Here is a 14155-nt window from a genome sequence, read left to right as displayed (position 1 = left end):
TAGTTAGCTGGAATTCTATGTTATATTTTGCAACATGTTGTAAGAGTCTGCTTCCACCATATTAGTGTCACTTTTCTTATTACTAGCCCATCTATATTCATTTACAGTATGATGAGAAATTATACCCGAACCTAGATGGTTTATATTTATCTTGTACTACAAACAGAGGGAGTGGAATAACATTATTTTGACCAAGCTCCTTTTCCTTTTTTCCCTTAGGTATTTAAGTATTTTTCCTGTGGATATATACTTCAAGTAACTTTCCACCTTCGACACTAAAACTCTGTCTGGAACAGTATTGGATTTTCTACGAAGACATTTGGGAACTGTATAATACTTTTATTTAAAGTCAGAAAAATGAAGATGGGCAAACATGAAATGTGTCATTATCTTCAGTTTATAGCTATTTTATTTTGTCTTTCTGGAATAAGCCAAGCTGAGCTTTCAATGTCTACATCCAAGCCTTATATTCAGTTCGGGAAATCAAGAACAAAGAGAAGCTGGGTGTGGAACCAGTTCTTTGTACTGGAGGAATACACAGGGACAGATCCTCTGTATGTGGGGAAGGTAAGTACAATACACAAATATAAAGTAATACATAAATACAAATAACCTATCAATCTTTATTTGTATTTGAATCACCATGTTAGTGAACAGAGAGATGAACAGTAATTGAGGGACAGTTAAAATAGATGGATCATATATCATTTATGTAAGCCTAGACTTATCACTGACATATCAGTCTCAAAAATAGAATAACCAACTATTTAATATATAACTCATAATTAAAGATGAGTGGTTCGGGTCTGAAAAACAGTATCTTATTGGCTATCCGGCTCTCACAAGTTTTGGATAGCCAATAAGATAAATCTGAACTTGCGCTAATTTGACAAAATGAACCAAGTAGAACCAAACCGCTCATCTCGACTCATAATGCTGTATGGTATGCAGTATAATTATAACTCTTGATTTGTTTGGAAGTCATTTGAATGCACTTGTATGTATAAAATGCAATAATAACTAATGAAATGTAAATTCACACTATCATGAAATGTGACAAATAATATATTTACAGATATCCATACCCATACAAGTCTACGGCAAACTTAAAGGCTCTTTTAAAATAACATTAATAGTCAAAAATGAATATACAGTAAATTAATACATAGATTAACCAGAGCCATGTTCTTAAGAGAAATACAGTGTATAAATAAAATACATTTAAAAATAAAGGCTAAAGCTATTTCATTATTCTAAATGTGATAATCAAATTTGGTTAAAGCTGATGTAAAAAGAGTCGCAATATGATGAAGACCACCTATTTAATTACTATAAAATAGAATAATCTGCATGTACTAGAAACAATTTTTAGATGATATTTACTTTGATTATTAAACCATATTTATGTAAATGAACAGTGATAGTTGATATAAAATTCAAAATATATATATATATATATATATATATATATATAAAAATCACAAAAGCGGTACTCATCTATAAATCCAATATAGATGGCTAGGATGTCCGGTGCCTTCCAATGTAGGCATGAATTACTCATGACAACACACCCAGATAACCTAATCATGGCGGCACTCAGGATCAAAAGAGACAGACACTGCTGGTTTGTTTAAGCCAACGTTTCAATGCATGTGTTGCATTTTCGTCATGTTAATCTATCATAATTTTTTTTTCTAAATATAAATCCCATAATTTCATGAAATACAGTAGAAGAACATTATAGTTGAAGCTAATTACATTGCATATATAACCTTGACAAAGGTCCATGCATAGGACCGAAACGTCGGATTTTCAAATGTTGTGACATTTTTACTGAAGATGTAATAAAGATATGCACTTAAGAAGACTGGTGAGTGCTACCCCCACTTCTTCTTTATATATATATATATATATATATATATATATATATATATACACTAGTAACACAGATTGTGAAAAAAATGCATTGTTAATGTTCATGAAAGAAATGAAAGTTTACACATTAATAAAATACATAATACCGGAGCACCAATCACTGCAGGTAAGTGTAATTAAGGGAGGGGGGGTTGCGGGGGTCCATGATCACGGGGTGGGGCTTAGCGATGGGGCGGGGCTTAGCGACGGCTGGCTGGCGCATGCGTCGGCACTTGTCACAGTATTTTTTGCAAAAATATTGTGATTAGTGTGTGGAGGGGATTCGCAGGGTCAGAGCTTTATCGCAAGCTGTATCCATGCAAGGGATTTTTTGTAAATGCGAATTCAGTCGGTAATATCACACTACAATCTGCATTCAAAATGCAGATTGTAGTAACTAGAGCCCTAAAACTTTTCATACTAAACAATGGTTGGCCTTTTTTCTTAAGTGTCCTTTTGTACTTGAGTCAATTAACAGTACTAATTGCCTTTGTTCAATCTTGAATGTAATATGGTAACTCAAGGAGCAGGTAAAATTTCATCACATCAGATAAACAGATTATACAACAACAATAAGTATGTAGATTACTTTGGATATTTTATTCATGTATCATTAATTGCTACATTATCAGTGCCTTCCTGTTGTGTGGTTAGCAAATAAAGCTTTAAGAGTATATAGTGTATATTTTTACAATTCCATTGCTTATTGAGACAATAGTAATATTTCTACTTTCTCAAAATTCTGTTTATAATAATCTATAATGTGTCGATGGTGGTTTTGCAACATATTCTAATTTAAAATTTGTCACCACTTGTATAGTTTATCAAACATATGGGGTAAATGTAATAGCCTGCGGACTGCAGGCATCGGTGAGTTCTGAGCGAGACTGCCCAACGGGGAGGGTTAGGGTATGGGGTGGGGAGGGTTAGGGTTAGGCTACAAGAAGGGAGGGTTAGGGGGAAGGGGAAGTATACTTACCCGACCTCTGTTGGGATACCAACCATCAGGATGCTGCTGTCGGTATTCTGACAGGAAGCATCCCAACAGCCGGCATTACATACCCATTCCATTCTGACAACTATGACTCAAAAACCATTAAATTACATTTAAATGCAGGGTCTGATTCTGAGTCAGATGTGTCTTACAGAAGCAAATAGCATGTTTTACCCTACTGCGCATATGTTGATGCTGGTTTCTGCATTTTTGAATATCCACATTTGGTCCTGAGTTGGACAGATATCTACTGGATCTTGCTTTGCGTAAAATGTGCTGAAACTGTATGGCAACTGAGCGGCAACACACAATCAATCTGTCTCATGGGAGTGTCATGAGCGTTTAGCTAAAGCTCTGTGCAATTATAACTTTCATGAATAGTGAGGGGTAGCCTGTTTCTAATTTATCCCTGGCACATTGCATAGGGATGGTGCAAGGTCCGACACTAATAATAGTTTATGTAAAATCAGTGGGTGATGGGGCTTCCCAATTAAAGCAGCAGATTCACAAGTGCAGAACAGGTCTCCTCTGACTACGTGGACCCCTCAAAAGTTATGCAGTGGTCTGTGACCATCAACATCACTTCTGGAATGTCATGTGAATGGCACTCTGGGGCACATGCTCTGTGCTTCACAGAGCAAGGAGCGAAACTTAGTTCCCCTCCAAGCATGATTAGGCTGATCTCTGCAAGTGCAGAGATCAGTTGTAACAGGGGGGACTGGCCATTAGCCCCCCTGAAACATGATCCACTGTGCTCTGCATGTGGTGAGATGGGGTATATGCCCATAGAAGTAGGGAGTAACCAGCAAGGGGACCCAGTGGTTTTACAAAATAAAGTATTATGAGACTGGAGAAAAGAGGGGTGGTAAAATAATAATAAAAAAATAAACTGGTCACAGGGTAGGTGAAAGAAAAGGGGGCATAAAAACAGGACATATTTACAGGGGGTTTGGCTAGTAATGTTAGTAAAATGTATGACCACTGCAGTTTTTATTGCCAATGAGGTGTGGGAATTTATTTTATAATGGGGCCTATGGAAACAGAGGGGTGTGAGGGTGCAGAATGGCACCTAGATATATATATATATATATATATATATATATGTTTTAAATAAAATATTGAAATATATTATTAAAAATATTTTTTACGTTTTATTTAATAATAAAAAAACATGACAATTTCTGTGAGGAAAAATATTGTCAGTTACAGTAAATGGTTAAACAAAGTGGACATTGCTAATAAATACATTGTCTCATTTGATGTCCATTTACATAACTTTAACTTGTAGAAAAATCATATTACATTAAAGACCATAAAACATTTTCTCACTGTGGTTCTGACACAGAGTTGTCTGCAATGAAGCCCCCAATCAGAGGTGTCATTTGCTTCCAATAAATGGCTGCATTTTCAAAACCAGTAACTATCTTAAAATGCATTTGGCAACAATAATAAATGCACCTGCTTTACGCAACGTACACCATCATATACAGTTATGTCCCAATTGTGTCCTTATTTTTGACTAGGGATGTGCAAGCTCGGATAGGTTCAAGTTTGCACGCCGAGTTTGGATTTTTCCCTCCAAAAAAACTGAACTCAGAAAGAGGCAAAACGTAATCTTGCATGGACAAACATCATCATTCCAGGACAAAGTCTTTCTGAGTTCCGTTTTTGGAGGGAAAAATCCGAACTCGGCGTGCAAACTCGAACCTATCCGAGCCTGCACATCCCTATTTTTGACCAATTATTTTATTTGCATCTACTGTTATACTTCTCTAACAAAAAAATGCCACATCACTTGTATCAAAGTTATGAATAAAACACTAATGAACATCAATGGATCCTTAGCAAATAGCCAATCATAAGGGGATAATTAGTTCTGAGGACCGTTATCATCATCATCATCCTGTACTAGCACCTGCCCATTACCAACCTCAAATAAGATGGCTTTATAGGATGCATGTACAGTACATCATGTTCCATTCTGTATCTGTTCATAATTGGGAGAACTCTCTTACTGCCTATTTTAGAACTTCCTGTCCCATGTATACTGAAACAAGCAGGCTTAAATTTGCAAAATCTGACAAATCTTCATGAAGTCATATAACTTTCTTTCTTTTGATTATACTTATGCATTCAAAGTTTAAATTGTTATGTCCCAGCATTGAAATATATAGATTGTCCTTAGTCATATTTGTAACAGTAAAATTCTGTGGCAAATGTGTAGTCATCATTTCACCATCCCGCATTACAACAAGTTTGAGTTCTATACCATCATAAGCTATTCCTGACAATGTAGAGTTAGTGGAAAAAACATATATAGCAGATCATAGATAAAAGCAAAAGCACTATGGTTTCAAAAACACACCAAAAGTTCAACATAAAGCACTGAACATTTCAATCAACCACCGTCAATCCTAATAACTTCCTCTATGTAGACAATATTTATATGACTAATAACCATGGGTATTGATCATAATTAAGTGATGGAGGCTAGAGAATACCACCAGGACATAATATATATGCCAATAGCTTCTTGTGAACTGAATGCTACTGTTATAGATTATACAGTATGTCTGTTGCAGTGAGATGATTAACCCCTTCACTGCAGAAGACAAGTGGTTCTGGTCCTTCAGATATATAGCCACACTATGGAGAACCAGCATTACTAACATCAATTTATTCAGACCTGGAGCTCCCTTTAACAATGAAACCAGATGCCTGCTTCCATGATAGTTATTACCCCAAATTATAATGTCTAACAACCACTATCAATGACATTATCCAAATGAATAACAAAAAAGGTTTATGACCTAGAGTAATTCCCCACAATAGAACACAGCCCCAGTTCATAATAGGTCCCATAGTAGTATCCTGTTTTATAGTATGTATCTCTTCATCAACCCATGCAGGACCCATCCATTCACTGTTTTAACTTACTGTATGAGACCTCTTCAACAGACTGCTCCTACATTTGTCTCATGTATTCGGTGTCAGTGGAGAGAAATACTGAAGTGCTGCCAACAGATGTGATCACAGGTTACATAAGTGGAATGTGTGGAGAGTCTGCCCCAGCAGCATTGCTACAGTGATTTCTTAGCAATGATGCCAATGTGACTTAGGTGCTGTGGAGGTGGTCCACTGAGGCATGCACAATTCTCATTCTGCTGTATGTGTGTGCATTGTAGACAACATTATTTGACATAATTGTGTTGATATAGTGTAAGTTTGTCATGTGACCTCTCTTTCAATTAAAAAAAGATTGCCAACACCCTTGATCATGCTACAACCATATATAAATACTGTGAAGGGGTTACTGTGCATGATCATCATGTCAGTAGGGATAAAAGCATGCTGTTTATCCAAGTATGACTCAATCTCAATCAAATCTACCATGGAAATTTCCTAATTGGAGTGAAATTGCAATCTTATATTATTTTGTTTTGCTTTCATTTTAATTACTATGCAGTTTTGGTTTCCATCATCATCACTCTACACATAAGTATATTCTGTGAAAGTTACTATTTCATTTGTCAGTTGTCATTATGTCATTTTACAATTGTTATACTGTAGCACAGAGGTTTCCAAGCACGATCCTCAAGGTACCCAAATAGTCCAGATTTTAGAGATGTCCTTTGTTGAGAACAGGTGGATAATACAAATTAACTGATTATGTACTAATTATGTCACTTGTGCTCAACCATGGATAGCTCTAAAACCTGAACTGTTGGGGAACCTGGAGGACCATGTTTGGCAACCTCTACTGTAGCACAAATTTATCTCTGCACTTCATTACATAGTACCTGTGTGAGGTGTGCTTCAACAAAACTGTAATGTATCCAAGCAAAACAGAAGGCTACGCAGCTCTAGTACTTTCAAAATGTTCTTTAGTATACATTCATCAATACTTTGGAATGGTCTCTCATAAAAGCAGCAAACAGCCTGATGATGCTATATGACCCTCAGAGTCCGATTAACAATGGGGCAGATGGGGCTACAGCTCCAGGCCTCCAGCTACACTCACAAGTGGCCATAAATTATAAGTATTAAAACTGTATTTCTGTTTTCCTCACAAAATTATGCAATTTTTATTAGAGATGTACGCTAACCCTCATGTTTTGGTTTTGGATCAATATTAACATCATGTTTCAGTTTTGCAAAAAATGATAAAAACTGCTAAAATTACATAATATGGGCCTATAAACCTCAATAGGTGTGAGCCGGTCCTGGTTGTGAAAATATGGAGGAAAAAGTAGGGGTCCCCCATATTTTACACAACCAGCACAAGACTCATGAGCCAGTCCTGGTTGTTTAAAGTACAAGATAAAAAATACGTAGGGGTCCCCAGTAATTTATACACTTAGCACTGGGATTCTGAGCTGGTCCTGGTTGTGTAAAGTATGGTGGAAAATTATGTAGGGGTCCCCATTAAGTTACACAACCATCACTGGACTCTTTCTAGAGGGGATGTAATGCCACAGCCAGGGGACATGCTTATATTGCTACCACAGCTGAAGCATTCAGCATCCCTTGCTACTCAGCCAAGCCCAGGGATTCCTCAGGAAGGGGGACTCTCAATAAAGGGGTCCTCCCTTCCGGGGACACCACAGGCTCATGCTGATAGCCCGGGGCTATGCTCTGCAGCCCTGGTGGTGCTGGGTGCCGAGTTCATGGTATAAAAGTTATTAAAAATACTATTGTATCATACAGCTCAATGCAAGCCTGCCCCACTAACCAGTACATGGAAAACCACAAGTACTAGTATGCGAGACATTAAGGGCCCACTGGTACCTGTAGTCCCCCTGTAAAATAAATTTTCAAAAAAAGACAGGACACAGACACCAAATATTTTATTATTTTATTATACATTCATGCACACACACTCACACATACTCTCACAACAATACTTACCTTCACTCCCTGTAGCCTTTCTGCCTACTTGTATAATAGCATTCATGATTGCTGTAATTAAACAAAATCCATACTCACCCACCCCTTATGTCATATCCTTTTCAATCAATGTAGGCATCCAGGGTCTTCTTTAAAAAAAAGACACAAACCGTAGAGCCTACAGACAAAGTAGTGACCGTACGGTCTCTACTACCCAAATTGACCACTAGCTGGGAGAATCTCTCATTGTAAACACTGGGGGGAGCATTTAATGGCTAAGAGAGCAGGCCCCCCGGCTCTCTCATCAAATGAATGCTTACCCCTTTATTTTCAGTGAGTGTTTCTCACAGCTAGCAGGAGAAATGCCCATTGGACATTTATTGCTGCATTGTTGCACTTCATATATAGATTTAGAGACTCCATTGCTTACAGATATACGAATATCACATATCAATTTTATCAGCAGTGTATCCTAATTGCATCATATTGTGACTAAGAAGCATTTTTGGTAAAAAAGGCAAAAAAGATGCCTGGCACTAGCAAAGTCACACGGAACCTATTGCACCAGGAGGAGCTGTTTGACACAACTGCAGCAATGACTGTATGAGTACATATCTGTATGTGTTGAAATTTAGAAGTTGCCTTATCAAAGCAAAACTGACATTTTCATACATGACCCACTGGCCTTCCCGATTTCTATCATTGTAAATAATGAGAGACTGCTCCTGATAGGCTGCCCATTAATAAAGTAGGTGGTCTTGCCAAATATAAGCTTATTGGGCAAAATGTAAAAGGGTCAGAGTTTTAAAAATGTGTGAGTATAGCGCAATACTCGCACATTTTTGGAACTCATCCTATGTACTAGGGTGCGTGAACATGCAAACTGAATGTTTCTCACACCACTGCAAGTTGCTAAGGCAAAACTCAGAAACAGATGTTTTGCCATTGTGACGATACAACTTGGGCAATGTAATAGAGTGTAAGTGTTTAACTTGCACAATATTACTGACTTAAAACTAATAAAAAAACAGGCCTACATCTGTGAGATCCATGCATGCTTCTGTGTGTAAAAATCGACAGATGTGTAAAATTTAAAACAAAACGATGTGGGTTCCCCCTAAAAGCACAACAGCACTAGGCTTTTCTGAGCAGGTCCTGGTTGTGAAAATACAGGGGAAAAAAATGTAGGGTTCTGCTGTATTTTCATCAAGCAGAACCAGGTTCAGTGAGCTGATCCTGATTCTGAAACTACTGGGGACAAAATGAGTATGGGTCCCTCGTATTTTCTACAACCAGCACTGGACTTTTTCTAGCGAGCATGTAGTGCCACAGTGAAAGGATTACCTGGCCAAATCATTATCACCTGACCACTAGTCAGCTCAGGCCAGGGATCCCTGGGGAGGTGGGACCCCCAATAAAGTGGTTCTCCCCCTCCAGGGCACTCATGGCCTGGGTTGGTAGCCCGGGGCTATCCCTGGCACCCCTGGGTGGTGGGTGCTGGGTTTATTGTGTAAAAGATAGATTGAATAATATTGTCTTTTACTGTAAAACTAGTGGTCCCAGCAAGACTCCCCAGAATGCTGGTACTTGGAGAACCACAAGTACCAGCATGCAGGTCATTAAGGACCCACTGGTACCTCACCTGAAAAAGAAATATTTAAGATAAATACAGGACACACACACTCTGAAAGTTCAAGCTTACTACACTCACACTCACACATACTCACCTATAATCCCTGTAGCAATTCATATCCTCTTGTCCATGTAGCATCCACGACAAAAAAAGTCCATACTCACCTACCTCTTGGTTCTGGTCCTCTTTGTAGGCATCCACATCTTTAGTAAAAAAACAAACCACCATTACCCGAGCCGACGGACATAGTACCATCCTCTAAGGATGGTACCTCATGAATTAGAGCTCAGCCATGGCATTTTCCATAGAAATGCATGGGCTGAGCATTATTTGGCTGAGACTGGCAAGCCTCCGCCTCTCTCACTATTGACTTCAATGGTGGGAATCGCTAGGTAGCCTTTACCCCTACTCATTTTGTCCCCTGTATTTCCAGCACAAGGGCCAGCTTACTGAGCATGGTGCTGGTTGATGAAAATATGGGGGAACCATACGTTTTTCTCCCCCCCGTATTTTCACAACCAGGACTGGCTCAGAAAAGCCCGCTGCTAGTTGTGCTTTAGGAGGGGGCATGTCTGTTTTTCTTTTTTACATTTTACTATTTTTTTAAACACAGAAGCTTTCACGGATCTTACTTGTCTGTAAGGGCTTCTTTGTAACTCAGACCTTGTAATGAACATCACATTTACAAGGTGCGAGTTTAAAGATGAGAAAACTCACACAGACTCACACAATGTAATAGCCTCGAACTCACAAGTTCATGTGCGAGAAGGTCCGAGTCTGTCCTGTACACAAAACTCGGACACTATTGCATTTACCCCATTCTGTCTACCAGTTGGTTCACTCTGCTTGCACAGTGTCTTTTTTATCCATTGGACTGCAATGCATCAAGACAAGAAGATGAAAGGTAAGTATTAAACATTATACTGCTGAAAATATGGTATCAAATATGACTTATTATTAACCCTCCAAACCTTTAAGTAATATATCCATTATAATTTAGTATACCATCAGGACTATCAACATTGAGGTCTGTTTTTATGTTTTCATACACAGTACAATATCCCCAAATTAAACAGAAGATTTTGTCATTAATATTTTATTTATGTGATGCACCAAATAGCTTGTGATTAATAATTGTTGCATATACACCCATACGAAGCAGAATATTTTAGGAAATAAAACTACCTACAGTTCTGTGTGTTAAAGGAATATGGATAGGTCCTTTGAAAAACACATTTGGTAGATATATTTGGATATCAAACTGCAAGTTGTAGCAATGAAGTGTGCAGTATATATGGTAATGAGTTTAGTAGCTTGACTAACAGTATCAACGAATGTTTCTTATTAGTTTTGATTTTCCTCAGTTACATAGCTAAAAATATAAAGTATTCTATTAATATATAGTATTATATTACTTCTTTGAATATTTTTCAATTGTATCTTTAGCAATAACACAGAGCATTTAGTTTTTTTTTTACAATTGACTGAGCTACAGTACTAAACACTGGACATTTCTACCAAATTGTCTGTAACTGCCATTAAGTCATGACTTTCTTAAAGCCAAGCATTTCCTAAGCATTTATCAAACTCAGCAATCTTTATTCTTAGAAATGCTCCCAATTCATTATACAGTTCTATACTTTCCTGATGAGCTTCTTCTAACAAGACATTTCTCCACTGTCTCCATACACAGGAACAGTTAAAAGCAGAATGTATTTTTATACTAGACTGATTGTACAATGTATGCTTACACAGCTGTTTATCTTTCTGTACAAACATGTCTCCTATTTTTTTATTAGTTTGCATTGACTGAATGTTTATTGACTGATAAGAATAAACAGAAAGGGTAATAATAACACACTTTTAAAAAATAAGGAAAAAAAAACATGATTACAAAGTAAAATGAGATTGTTACCATAAATGCTGCTTTAAGATAAGTATAAGAATATATTGAATCTCATTTTATAATCCTTTTGTTCATTGTAGTCTTCTTGATGGTTGTGGTATAACATGTCCATGTACAGAATGTTGATACCTGCACTTGTATATCTGCGTGTGACTGTGTCTGAATCTGTATACAGACTGCTACGATGCAGGGATCACAGTTTTTTTCCAAGCCAAGGTCCATTGTGCTTCGTAACAGAATCTATCTTACACAAAAAGTATCTCATATCAAATTAATCAGTGCAGTTTTGTGAAGTGGTTCATAGGCAAACGCAGGGGGGGTTTCCATCTGCCTGGAACCCCCCTCCCCAGCACACACATGAACACAGTAGAAATAGTAATATAATAGAGTTTTGCTAGTGTTGCATGTTCTTCTTAGTATCACAAATGAAATAATTAGCACCACCAGTGGATCTTTAAACATGTATCAGACAGTAATAAATAACCTGTGCACCAACTAGGATATCTGGAAAACATGCACTATTAGGGATGCACTGCTATAGAGCCCAATATGTACATATATGTACAGGGCAGTGCTAGGTTCTTCTGCTGCTCCTCCAGGCTCCCGGACTTGCTTCAATAGTCTTGGAATGGTGCACACATCTAATATAAAAACATCCAGCTCAGGCAGGATGGCCCTACTGCTGCATCTAATGGCTTACTGTGATCGCTGGTCATGTATATGCTGGAATTATGATATTCAATACACTATGTATGACACATATAATGGGTTACTGTGATCACTGGTCCTGTATATGCTGGAATTATGACACACAATACACTGTATGACACATATAATGGGTTACTGTGATCACTGGTCCTGTATATGCTGGAATTATGATACACAATACACTTTGTATGACACAAATTAAAACTGGTTGAGTACTAATTCTGCCCTCTTCATGGACTGGCCACACTCGCTCTAAAATCAAGCATTTGGAAACCCCCCTCTAGAAATCCTGTGTTTGCCACTGTGGTTTGTTGCATGCGTTTGCGAGTAAGATGCATTTGCGGGTGAAAAGGATGCAAAAAAGATGCTCAGCATAAGCCCAGTTGCATGGGACCTGGCGGCTAGTTTGCACAAGGCTACACCTAGGTGTATATTTACTAAAGTGCGGCTTTTTAGAAGTGAAGATATTGCCCTTAGCAACCAATGTGATTTTATTTAACATTTATCTAGCACCTTCTAGAAAATAATAGCTAGAATCTGATTGGTTGCTATGGGCAACATCTCCACTTCTAAAAAGCTGCACTTTAGTAAATATACCCCTAGGTGTATGAGGACACATCTTTATTAAACAAAAAATGTGTGGCATGATACAGAGCTTTAAACCAATTGCAAAGAGTGTAGTTACTGCTGTAACAAGAGGCATGGGTTCATAATTAAAAATCATGACTTTAATGCATATTTTTCAAGCTGCTAACTTACTGTATTACATGCATGTGTAAGCATTAAACTGTATATTTACAGGGCACTCACAATGCTGATTTTGAAATTACCACACTTTATTTTCTGGAGTTATATTTCCTATGTGAATAGTATTTTAGAGAAAAACAGTTATCTAAATGGAACACAGGTAACACTGCAGATGCTATCTGACCAAGTACAATATACATCATCAATATATAATCTATATTTCCTTTAATAGGCATCATTCCTCAATTCTATTAATAGATGTAGTTCAGAGACTGAAGAAAGTAGTTCTAGAAAATAAAAAGACCATTATTGGATTAGACACAGGACCTCATTCAGAGTCGGTCATAAGCGGCCGCTCGGTCGTACACATCCGATGTTTCCAAACCACGCATGCATATTGTTAGTTGTGCGCATGTGTGTACGAGACCTTGCAATCCAAAATGCTGTTGAGCATACGGCTTACGAGCAGGAAGTGGCTTCCAAGAGTTGATTGACATGAAAGGCCGTTTGTGGGTGTTGACGGGGGTGGTGGTCTAAAAACGCAGGTGTTCCTCGACGTTTTCAGGGTATTTCAGGGTCATACATAAATTTACTGCTATGACCGACATAGAAGGCCGGAAGTAGTAAAACGTCACTCTGCGAGCAGGTTATAGGCCTGGCTGATCTTACAGCTTGAGTTTGGGTATGTGCTCTCTCAAGCCCCAGAGTACAATTGATACTATCGAATGTGACTGATGTTATGTTTGATATTTCTAGTTTGTGCAGACAATGCAAGCAGCTAACAATCGATTGTTGTTGCTAATAACACTGCTAATTGGCTTGTAATTGATTTAGTTGCGTTAGCATTAGCGAATAATAAGAATAAATAAATTTCATGGGGATGGCTTATTCTATGTGTTTTTTGTACATTTTTTTATGTAATTTGCACACAACACAAGCGGCCGCAACCAGCAGATGAAAATTTACATACAGCGACTGACAACGACGGACAACGATTGACTCGATCGCTAGCTGCTATCACTCGTTAGCTAGAGGAGGTGCTTTGTTCATGTATGGGCATCACTTTGGTTGCGATCGCCCAGCCGTGCGATTGTTTTTTTTCCTGATTCTTGATCGTTAGGCGTACGACCGAGTGGCCGCTTACAACTGCTTCTGAATGAGATCCACAGTCCCTACACTCTGAAATACCTAATATCTGGTGCACAGTTTCTTCTTATAAACACAGCTAGGAAGGGTTGGTGCATTTAAAGTACCTCTAATACTTTTGCTACAGGAAAGAATGTGCTGTTATGTTACAGATGGCATTACTGGTGCCAGTGAGCAACACTGTTGCTAATGCTTGATGTATTCTTTGTAAAAAAAAATC

General features: G+C 37.9%; 1 protein-coding gene across 1 annotated transcript in view; it reads left to right on the top strand.

Moving 5' to 3' along the window:
* The first annotated feature begins 357 nt into the window (after nt 1–357).
* CDH7 (cadherin 7) overlaps nt 358–14155 on the top strand; it is a 243380-nt gene continuing 229582 nt past the window's right edge. The window contains exon 1 of the mRNA XM_088475996.1: nt 358–567. Coding sequence (XP_088332122.1) covers nt 358–567 — 210 coding nt within the window. The remainder of the gene's footprint in view (nt 568–14155) is intronic.

The sequence above is a fragment of the Taudactylus pleione genome, unplaced genomic scaffold, assembly GCF_031769625.1.
Source record: "Taudactylus pleione unplaced genomic scaffold, aTauple2 ptg000179l, whole genome shotgun sequence".
In the NCBI taxonomy this organism is placed as follows: Eukaryota; Metazoa; Chordata; class Amphibia; order Anura; family Myobatrachidae; genus Taudactylus; species Taudactylus pleione.
This window is presented reverse-complemented; position numbering and strand designations above follow the sequence as displayed.